An 11716-nucleotide genomic window follows, 5' to 3' on the forward strand; every position below is an offset into this window, starting at 1 on the left:
AAAAAAAAAAAAAAACAAAGAAGAAAAAAAAAAAAGAAGTAAAAAAAATAAGGCCAATCCCTGGCCAACCGGGCCCGCGCGGGGTGCTGCGCCGCGCGGGGGGCGGGACCTTTTGTCTCCAGGGGCCTCAGGGACGCCGGAGTCTCCTGTTTGCCTGTCACCCGCCCCGACACCTGAGCTGCGTGGTGGCTGAGAAAGGCCTTTCCGGGGCAATCCTCTGTCATCGCCGAAGCGTTCCAATTCTGAAATCAAGTTCCTGAAATCTCGCCCACGCACAGCTTTTCTTTGTCTCCATTCAGAACTCCATGCTTGAACCGCTTATTTCTCATTTATCTCCTTCTTCCTTTTCTACTCGGTTTGCAATCCAAGGTGCATAACTGGACATCCACCCCATTGCCTTTCTGTGGCGCTAAATACTGTGCAGATGAATGCAGTGCCCTCGAATGGGAATCGAACCTGTGATCCTCTGGTGCGCAGGCTGACACCCAACCCAGTGGTTCTCAACCTTTCTGATGCCGCCACCCTTTAATACAGTTCCTCATGTTGTGGTGACCCCCAACCATAAAATTATTTTCGTTGCTACTTCATAACTGTAATTTTGCTACTGTTATGAATCATAATGTAAATATCTGATATGCAGGATGTATTTTCATTGTTAAAAATTGAACATAATTAAAGCATAGTGATTAATCACAAGAACAATATGTAATTATATATGTGTTTTCCGATGGTCTTAGGCGACCCCTGTGAAACGGTCGTTCGCCCCCAAAGGGTTGAGAACCGATGCTCTAACCACAGCACAGGGGCCAAGGCCATCTGTACTTCTTTCTTGGTGGTTGTGGTTAATCCTCCCCGAAGATTCATTGATTTGTAGGGAACGTGGAAGAGAGAGGGAAAGACAGAGAAATGTCCATGTGAGTGAAACACCTGCACCCAGGGCTGGGGAGGAAGGAACCTGCAACCAAGGTACATGCCCTTGATCCGAATCAGAATCGAACTCAGGACCCTATGGTCCACAGGCTGACGTCCTATCCACTGAGCCAAACCGGATAGGGCTGTACTTCTCAATCAGAGGAAGTCTTTTTCCAGTTTAAATCAGTCCTTCAGTCTGTGTTCTTCAGCTCATTCCTTTTTGCCTTTTCAAGGATTTTGCCCCAGCAACCACCCCCAATCTGCCCCATATTTTCAACCTTCCTTCTTTGGTTCTTTCCCGTGAGAAGAGTTAAACAAGCTTGAATCTCACACCCATCAAAAGGACGAGTATCAAAAATTCAACAAACAAGTGTTGACAACAATGTGGAAAGAAGGCATCTTGTACACTGTTGGTGGAATTGTAAATTGGTGTAGTCATTATGGAAAACACTATGGAGATTCCTCAACAAAACAAAAATAGAACTACCATATGACCCAGCAATTCCACTTCTGGGTGTTTATCTGAAGACAACAAAACACTCATTCGAAAAGATATGTAACCACTATGTTCATTGCAGCATTATTTACAGATGAATGGATAAAGAAAATGTGATATATTACATATGCATATATTACTCAGCCATAAAAAAGAATGTAATCTTCCAATTTGCAACAACATGGAAGACCTAGAGGATATTATGCTAAGTGAAATAAGTCTAACAGAGAAAGCCAAATACTGCATGATTTTACTTATGGGTGGAATCTGAAAAGATAAAACAAATTAACAAAACCAAACTGAAACAGACTCATAGATACAGAGAACAACTGATGGTTGCCAGAGGGGAGGTAGATGAGAGGTGGAGGTTGGGTGAAGAAGGTGAAGGGAAACAACAGATACAAACTTGCAGTTATAAAATTAATAAGTCATGGGGATGTTATGTATAGCATAGGGAATATAGTTAATAATATTTTAATAACAGTGCAGTAACTAGAATTATTGTGGTGATCACATCATAAGGCAGTGATGATGAACCTTTTGATCTCGGCATGTCAGCATTTTGAAAAACCCTAACTTCACTCTGGTGCCGTGTCACATATAGAAATGTTTTGATATTTGCAACCATAGTAAAACAAAGACATATTTTTGATATTTAGTTTATGTATTTAAATGCCATTTAACAAAGAAAAATCAACCAAAAAAAATGAGTTTGTGTGTCACCTCTGAGATGCATGTCATAGGTTTGCTATCAATGTCATAAGGTATATAAATGTTGAGTCACTATGTTGTGCACCTGAAACTAATATAATATTGTATGTCAACTATGCTTTAATAAAAATAAATTAACTAATTGAATTTCAAAATGGGGGAAAAAAAAGCAACCCATACATCTTTAATCTGGCATATTTCTAACACTGTATTGCCTTTCAAAGTCCCTCTGACCTCCCCCAGAGGGAGGCCAGACTGCGGCTTAGGCCTGCTCCCCACAGAGTAGGACATCCCCTAAGGGCTCCCAGTCTGGGAAAGGGGGCAGGCTGGGTTGAGGGAATCCCCTCCAGTGCATGAATTTCATGCACCGGGCCTCTAGTTATTACTCTATTCAGATAAAATAAGAAGTAGTAAATCTGACACAACACAAGGTTGAGAACCACTGTCCTAGTTCATAGGTCTAAGCTCAACCAGTGAGCCATGCCTGCTGGGCGGGATATCTTGGCTGTGGAAAAAAATGCACCAACGTGAGGAGCAAGGGGTCCTAGCCCCACACCACCCTCAGCCCAGGGTTCCAATGACAGGAAGACATAGCAGCTTTACCTAATACATAGAAACAAACACAGGGAAACAGCAAAAATTCGGAGACAAAGAAACATGCCACAAAAGAAAGAACAGAAGAGATCTCCAGAAAAAGAACTAAATGGAATGGAAGCAAGCAAATGATCAGGTACAGAGTTCAAAACAATGGTTATAAGGATGCTCAAGGAACGTAGTAACAACATCAAGGAACTTAGTGGCAACTTCAAGAAACTTCAAGAGAACATCAATGAGTTAAAAAAGGACCAACCAAAATGAAGCATACACTACCTGAAATGAAGAATAATTTCAGGGAATCAATAGTAGAGTAGAGCCCTCGCAGGTTTGGCTCAGTAGATAGAGCATTGGCCTGTGGACTGAAGGGTCCCAGGTTCGATTCCAGTCAACGGCTTGTACCTTGATTGCAGGCACATCCCCAGTAGGGGTTGTGCAGAAGGCAGCTGATCAGATGTTTCTCTCTCATCAATGTTTCTAACTCTCTATTTCTCTCCTTTCCTCTCTGTAAAAAATCAATAAAATATGTATTTTTAAAAATAGTAGAGTAGAGGACACTGAGATTCAAATCAGCAATTTGGCATATGAGGAAGCAAAAAGCATCCAATCAGGACAGCAAAAAGAGAATGGGAGGTGAGAAGTGGAACTAGTGAGTATAGATATCTAATCGCAGACGTGTTGCTGCAAAAGGGAGCAGAGAATGATGCGGTCGTTGGAGGGCTATGTAGGCTCAATAGAGAGTCATTTGTAATGGAGGTTATTAGGGCAGTTTGCACAATGATGGGGTAATTGCAAAGAGGGAGAGACGCAGATGCAGGAAACAGCCTACCCTGGAGCAGTGAGCGGGATGAGATGGAGACTGCATGTGGAGACACTGCCATTGGCAGGAGAAGAGGCCCTTCATCCTGCGGATAGCAGGGCAAGAAGGACGAATGGACCTAGGGGAAGTGTGGGCCCTGACAGGGGAGAATTTATATGAGATTGTTTCTACTCTCTCAGTGTACTATGCGGCCAATACTGAGAGCAGAGATGGGTAGAAGGTGAGTGGCCAGGCACCTGTGCTACGGCTTTGAGGGAGGAGGAAGGGAAGTAAAATAGTAATAGTCATTTTGGAGAGTGGGGACACCAATCCAGAAGGATTGCAGACAGGTGCCTAAGATGCCTGGCAGATTGGAGGGCCCATGTGAGATCTGTGGTAATGAATTTAAATGTATTTTTATTCATTTCAGACAGGGGGAGAGGGAGAGAAACATCAATGATGAGTAGAATCACTGATTGGCTGCCTCCTGCATGCCCCCTACTGTGGATCAAGCCTATAACCCAAGCATGAGCCCTGACAGGGAATTGAACCCTGACCTCCTGGCTCATGAGTTGACGCTCAATCACTGAGCCACACTGGCCAGGTGTGGTTATGAAGTTAAAGTGAGATCTGTCAGCATGCCTGTGGGTTGTCTTTCATTCCCCAGCAATATAACCTGTTTGGGTACAGGTGAGGTATAAGGAAATGTTAAGAGGGCTAAGTCATTTCTTTTCACAATAGAGAAAGACAAGGTATGAGTCCTTTAATGAAAATGTTTATTTTTTTAACAACATGGTAAGTTCACACTGGTGGTTAATTAGCAATTATTTCAATACTTCCAAACTCATTTGCCTCCAGTTTTAGTCATAATGCAGGAATCTAAGCTTATAAAATTAAGAAACAGCAACAGCTAGTCTAATCCTTCTTGATATTCCTTCATGATCAGCAAGATGCATAAAAAAGTTCTTTAAAGGACTAAAGTAGATGGATATATAAATTGTGAGTTCATTTTTAAAGCTGTATAAAAGTAACATTTCTAAGAAAGCATTTAAACCAAAGATCACACTTAATCAAAACAATATTCTTAATCCAGGCCGTCTCCATTTTCAGCTATTTGGCATTCTGTTCTTTTGTAAATTTGATATTGCCCAACAAAGAACGGTTATCTTTTACTGTTTTGGGAGACGCATGAACAGATGAACACATCAAATGCCTACACAGCTGAGATTTTGCCTGAGGTCAATGTGTTTTATGATAGTCTTTTGTTACATATATATCAAACATTGAGGAATACTGGTGTCATTCAAGATGAAGTCTTTGATTAAGAACTGAATATATTGGAGACGTATTTGGTAATCAAGATTTAGGTAAATTTTCACCAGCAGTAGCTCTATCAGCACACTGAAACATGTTGTAGACTTACTACCCAATAATTAACACATTAGACAACATTGGCCTCTTAGAAGAAAGACCGTATTTTGCTCCTGCTTCTGTAAAAACATTATTTATTTGAAAAAGGTGTGAACTTTTACTCAACTGCTACTCCCTGAATAGGAAAATAAGAGAAAAGGAGCTGAAGAAGGAAAGCTGTCCAGTTACACTCCACAGCCCCGGGTATACTGAGTGACATCTTTGTTTTGACAGTGATTTCTCCAAGCCACCCTGTAGGGAAAGGTGAAACACATGGTGATAAGGTTAAAGCGTATCTTCACTGTGATAGACATACATCAAATCCTTTGTGAGGACAAACTATTTTAACACTATATGAAATACAGGCTTTTGATAGATCCAGGTATTGCTATTTATTAAATGGAGATATGTACACCCAACTTCACTTCTCCCCAAAGCCCTGGCTACAGCATAATATGCTGACCACGAGAGTCACGTGCATTTCCTAACTGCCACTGCAAAGTGCATTCTACATTTACCTCATTCCAAACATTTCAAAATAGGACAAGGAACTGGTTGAGTGTGGAGAATCTTAAAAATTCTAGAAATCCTCCCAAATTAATGGAGGAATAAGAGGAAAAGATTCTGAATCCGTTAAAATGTTAAAATAGATTGCTTTTAAGTGATACTTTGTTTAGCATAAATCTAAAGCTGCAACTTTCAGTTCTCAGTAGCATATGGTGGTCCTTGAAAATCTTCTCTCACCTCTCTCCTAACACAGGGCAAAAAAGCTTTCCCCCCTAAGCTTACACATACCATGCTTTGATGCCTTGTGGATCCTTGACAACCCTCTTGGCACAGGTTGCAGCTTTAGTGATGTCATCTTGAAGCAAATCTGAAAAACAGGTGGTTAGGAATGAAGACAACTTTCACAGAAATTTCATTTTAAGCTTAGGTTTAGCCCATTTTATTGTCTAAAGCTAAGGAATGGACACGACAATTCTTTTCCACAAGTTATACATCTGTGAATGTTGGGAGGAATCTCAGATACCAAAGTCATTGGAAGTTCTGGAATTATCAACTACTGTGATAGATAGATAGTTCTCTTTGTAATAGGCACTATTAGAAGAAAAAGAGGAACCAACCTAGTAATTTTTAATCAGCAATTCTACGACTAGAAATTTCCCCTAAAGAAATAAGAGCCTTGGCCAGTTTTTCTCAGTGGTTAGAGCACTGGCCCACAGATCTGAAGGGTCGAGGGTTGGATTCACAGTCAAGGGCGTGTACCTCGATTGCAGGCTCGATTCATGGATCCAGTCTGGGCACATGTGGGAGGAAACCAATCAATGTGTCTCTCTCTCATTGATGTTTCTCTCTCTCTCTCTCCCCTCCCCTCTATCAAAAAAAAAAAATGGAAAAAAGATCCATTTTTCTCAAAAATAAAATAAAATAAAATAATAAAAATAAAATAAAAAAATTAATAAAATAAAGATTGGTATTTGTTAACATATAAATAATTTTGTGTGATAAAGAACAAATTGTAAAGCAGTATATATAGTACAATTTCATTTTTCTTAAAACACACATTGTGCCTGGCCGGTGGGCTCAGTGGTTGAGCATCAACCCATGAACCAGGAGATCACGGTTGGATTCCTGGCCAGGGTAGATACCCAGGTTGTGGGCTTAATCCCCAGTAAGGGGCGTGCAGGAGGCAGCCAATCCATGTTTCTCACATTGATGTTTCTCCCTCTCCCTTCCTCTCTCTCCAAAATCAGTAATAATAATAAAAAATAACCATAAAGAACACCACACATTATTACATGTTTATATGTAGGTATATTTATACATGACATAGCTTTATGTTCACAGACATGATTGATATGTATTCTATCTAGAACAATATAAACCAAAAGTTACTAGTAGTCATAAATCTCTTGGTAGTAAGAATTTTTATTCAGTGACCACAGATTATTATAGAATACAAAATATTTTTTAAATAAATTAACTGGATACAAATGAATATTCTAAGAATAATCTTTTCTATTAGAATTTTCACATTTAGAAATTTAACGATATCAATTTTATAGTACTTCTCCAATATTTTCATTTTTATGATTTTATTTTATTTTTTACAGTCAGAGTCACCTCTTTTTTTTTAAATCCTCACCTGAGGATATGTATTTTTTTTTTTTTTTAAAGTAAGAAGGAGAGCGAGAGGGAGAGGGAGAGGGAGAGGGAGAGGGAGAGAAAGAGAGAGAGATAGAGAGAGACATTAATTGGTTGCCTCCCATACGCACCCCAACGAGGGATTGAACCCACAACCTAGGTATGTGCCCTGACAAGGACTCGAACCTGAAACCTTTTGTTGTACGGGATGATGCTCCAACCAACTGAGCCAACCAGCCAGGGTGAGATGGCGATCTTTTAGGTCCCTGTTGAATTTTTCAAAACCTTTTTATTTCTTTTTCCCCAACCACTCCCCGCCCACGCCCCCTTTCGTTTGTATTGAATCTCTATTCTTGTAAGCATAAGCAGATGGGTCCTGTGCCATCACATAAACGTTATTTTCTCTTACCGTTGCAGGGTATACCACAGGCATTAACTGCTCCTGGGGTTTTGCCATCATTACACCAGTAGCGGCTATTGATCTGGAATATCCCATAATCCGTGCTTTTGTCTCCAGGATTGTTGTTTGTAGCTCGTGTGTTGTAACTACTTTCCCATTTGGCCAAACACATCCCTGAAAATAACATATTTTTAGTAATAAATAGCAATACCATATGACACATACTGCATACCATAATCAGTTCTATATAGCTAATTTTATTTTCTAATGACTTACTTCATGAGGACAAAGATGTAGAAGAGGAAAGACTATTTCATAGTCCATCCATCCATATATCCATCAAACTATTCATTCATTCAAAAATAGTTATTAAGAGGAAGTGTTCGATTCAACCTAAACATACATTGATAACATTGACAAAAATGGGCTAAAATACAAAGTAACTTTTACACAGGCACATCTTGGATTGCATAGAAGAAAATGAAAACAGTTAATCAACTAGAGTGAGAAAGAATAATAAGATAGCATTTCATGCTGCATTTCAGGGATCCTGACATAAACAGTGATTGAGAGGAAATAGGTTCCTACTGCCCCTGTATTGAGATTTCAACATAATTAAAAAAACAACAATAAAAAAACTTTGCTATGAAAAGCCTCATGTCATGCAGGGGAATTAAAAAAGAGAAAAACACTGCATTATTCTAGGCTCACAGAGCCCAGGTTCCACACGGAAAAGAGCTGGAGTCAAGCACATGCTCAAATATATCAGTCAGCCTACATGTGCCACTGAGTCTGAGGCAAGTGGCAAGCTTGGTAGCACTTGCAGAGTACAACGGGTGGTGGTTTACTTAGGATGGTGCACAATTTTGCACTCCCGTGCCCTCATTCCTTCATCTGGCATTTCTGTTTATAAAGAAAGTAGTTGATATATTTTTTTAAACCATTTTAAGTATAAAAATCCTCAAATAACTTTTTTTTTAAAGAAGTGCATTCACGCAAAGCCCCTTTCTCATTATTCATCCTCTATTAGTCTGTTGCACACCTGGCTGGCTATTTGGAAGTAGGGAGAGGTAACTTACAGTTTGCCAGGCTCACTCCACTGTAGCCATCCATTCCAAGTCTTTTCAAGGTTCTGGCCAGGTCACACCTCTCATAGACCTTGGCCCGGACGGCGACAGAGAGGAGGAGAAGCCCCAGAGTCAGGAGAGCCTTCATGTTGACTGCGAAGCCAGACCGCTCAGCTGGCCAGGGGAGGCTGGCCCCAGTATTTAACCTCTTTTAACTTCCTTCTTCTCCTAGTGGTTTGGAGGCTCCACCCTTTGAGCTATGTGGAAAACAGGAACAATTTTTTGGCTCACTGACTTCAAAATGTTACAAGAATTAATTACCCATGAAATTGATGGATGACATTGTTTAAAGACCTGGCTCAGGAATAATTGGTATTAGCACTGTTTTCAAAAAGAGAACTTTCTCTTATTTTTTTTAAAATTAAATCTTTATTGTTCAGATTATTACAGGTGTTCCTCTTTTTTCCCCCCATAGCTCTCCTCCACCCAGTTCCCACCCCACCCTCTGCCCTTACCCCTCCCACTGTCCTCATCCATAGGTGTAAGATTTTTGTCCAGTCTCTTCCTGCACCCCCACACCCCTTTCCCCCCAAGAACTGTCACTCCACCCCCTTTCCATGCTCCTGGTACTATTATATTCACCAGTTTACTCTGTTCATCAGAATTTTTATTCACTTGATTTTTAGATTCACTTGTTGATAGATTTGTGTTTGCTGTTTATTGTTGATGTTGTTTGTGAACGGAGACACTGGGGCAAGCTTGGCATGTAGGATGAAGTAGAGCAGACGGCTACCGCTCGCTCAGGCATGTAGCAAAAACCCTCTGATCCCTTCTGGCTTTTATTGGGGGTGAGCACAGCAAGCGACAATGATTAACAGGCATGCTTATGAGACCATCTGAGCTAAGTGATAACATTACACTATTAATTTCCTATGTTATACAAAGACTCTTTCCACCTGTAGCAGTGCACCCTCCCTTAAACTTTCCATGCTCTCATGGACTATTTATCACCTCAAGGAAAGTTCTGCCCCTGAACAATAAGTCTTGCGTGCCAGACTTATTGTTCTGTCTCTGAACAGTAAGTCTTGCATGCAAGACTTATTGTTCTGCCTCTGAACAGTAAGTCTTGAGTGCAAGACTTATTGTTCTGCCTCTGAACAATAAGTCTTGCGTGCAAGACTTTGTTCTGACATGGCCTGCTTGCAGGCTCCCGCCTTTTCCTGGCAGAACATCCTCTTCTAGTTTCGCCACTCTCCTGGCTTCTTCCTACCACCAGGATTTAAATTGCAGATATTGCCCTGGGGCTAATACTGCCTTAGCTATAGCATTCCAATGATAAGGAATTAATTTATAATCTGCATAAATTAATTCTGTATTAATATATAAAATTAATAACATATATAATTATATATAATATATATAACCCTTGAAGGTATTGAGCATTAGCAGGTCTTTGTGTCCTCAGGTAGATGGTGGAGACTCAGCTGCTAACGCCTGATTAATGACTAATGCTGCATTACTTTCACTTTTCGGCGGTGGTGCAGCCAACTCCTGAGGACTTTTATTTTCTTTCTTTTTCTTACTACTGTGAGCAATAATTCTTTTTTTTTTTTAAATTTTTTTATTGCTTAAAGTATTACAAAGGGTATTACATATGTGTCCTTTTTTCCCCCGCCCTTGACAATCCCCTGGCCCCCCTACCACCCAGTGTCTTATGTCCATTGGTTATGCTTATATGCATGCATACAAGTTTTTCGCTTGATCTCTTACCGCCCCCTCCTGTCCCCCAACCCTCCCCAGCCTTCCCGCTGTAGTTTGACAGTTTGTTAGAGGCAGCTCTGCCTCTGTATCTATTTTTGTTTATAAGTTTATAATGGTCTTTTTTATCCATAAGTGAGTGAGATCATGTGGTATCTTTCCTTCATTGACCGGCTTATTTCACTTAGCATAGTACACTCCAGTTACATCCATGCTGTTGCAAATGGTAAGAGTTCCTTCTTTTTTACAGCAGCATAGTATTCCATCGTGTAGATGTACCACCTGTTTCTAATCCATTCATCTACTGATGGGCACTTAGGCTGTTTCCAGAACTTAGCTATGGTGAATTGTGCTGCTATGAACATAGTGGTGCATATATCCTTTCTGATTGGTGTTTCTGGTTTCTTGGGATATATTCCTAGAAGTGGGGTCACAGGGTCAAATGGGAGTTCCATTTTTTGTTTTTTGAGGAAACTCCATACTGTCTTCCATAGTGGCTGCACCAGTCTGCATTCCCACCAGCAGTGCACGAGTGTTCCTTTTTCTCCACATCCTCTCCAGCACTTGTCGTTTGTTGATTTGTTGATGCTAGCCAATCTGACAGGTGTGAGATGGTACCTCATTGTTGTTTTGATTTGCATTTCTCAGATGATTAGTGACTTTGAGCATGTTTTCATATGTCTCTTGGCTTTCTGAATGTCCTCTTTTGAAAGGTGTCTATTTAGGTCCTTTTCCCATTTTTTGATTGGATTGTTTATCTTCCTTTTGTTAAGTTGTATGAGTTCCCTATAAATTTTGGAGATTAGGCCCTTATCAGATATGACACTGGCAAATATGTTTTCCCACGCAGGGGTTTTTCTTGTTGTTTTGTTGATGGGTTTCTTTTGCTGTGCAGAAAGCTTTTTATTTTGATGTAGTCCCATTTGTTCATTTTTCCTCTTTAGTTTCAACTGCCCTAGAGCTGTATCAGTGAAGAAATTGCTTCGGCATATTGTCTGAGAATTTTGTTGCCTTTGGATTCTTCTAGAATTTTTATGGTTTCCTGTCGTACATTTAAGTCCTTTATCCATTTTGAGTTTTATTTTTGTGTATGGCGTAAGTTGGGGGTCTAGTTTTATTTTCTTGCATATATCTGTCCAATTTTCCCCAACACCATTTAATTGAAGAGACTATCTTGGCTCCCATTGGAATGTTCTTTCCCTCGCTTTGTCAAATAATAAATTGAGCATATTGGTTCCGGCCCGATTTCTGGGTTCTCTATTCTATTCCCATTTGATCTATATGTCTGTTCCTTGTGCCAGTACCCAGGCAGTTTTGAGAACAGTGGCTTTGGTAATACAGCTTGAAATCTGGTATGGAAATCTCACCTACTTTCCTTCTTTCTCAGGATGGAGGCGCTATTCCGGGGTCTTTTTTTTATTCCA

The 11716-nt window shown here is 40.2% G+C and overlaps 1 protein-coding gene and 1 long non-coding RNA gene across 2 annotated transcripts; both read right to left on the reverse strand.

Moving 5' to 3' along the window:
• Positions 1 to 4739: 4739 nt before the first annotated feature.
• On the reverse strand, positions 4740 to 8728 carry LOC102442380 (lysozyme C). Its single transcript, XM_006095482.3, has 4 exons — positions 8547 to 8728; positions 7477 to 7641; positions 5718 to 5796; positions 4740 to 5174 (listed from the first exon to the last, which is right to left on the reverse strand). The coding sequence occupies exons 1-4, from the start codon at positions 8680 to 8682 to the stop codon at positions 5108 to 5110; spliced, it is 447 nt and encodes a 148-aa protein (XP_006095544.1). The 5' UTR covers positions 8683 to 8728; the 3' UTR covers positions 4740 to 5107.
• Positions 6713 to 7470, reverse strand: LOC106698275. Its single transcript, XR_001349554.2, has 2 exons — positions 7254 to 7470; positions 6713 to 7068 (listed from the first exon to the last, which is right to left on the reverse strand). It is a non-coding gene; the product is annotated as an uncharacterized LOC106698275 (long non-coding RNA).
• Positions 8729 to 11716: the final 2988 nt, after the last annotated feature.

Source organism: Myotis lucifugus, unplaced genomic scaffold (assembly GCF_000147115.1).
Source record: "Myotis lucifugus unplaced genomic scaffold, Myoluc2.0 scaffold_156, whole genome shotgun sequence".
NCBI lineage: Eukaryota > Metazoa > Chordata > Mammalia > Chiroptera > Vespertilionidae > Myotis > Myotis lucifugus.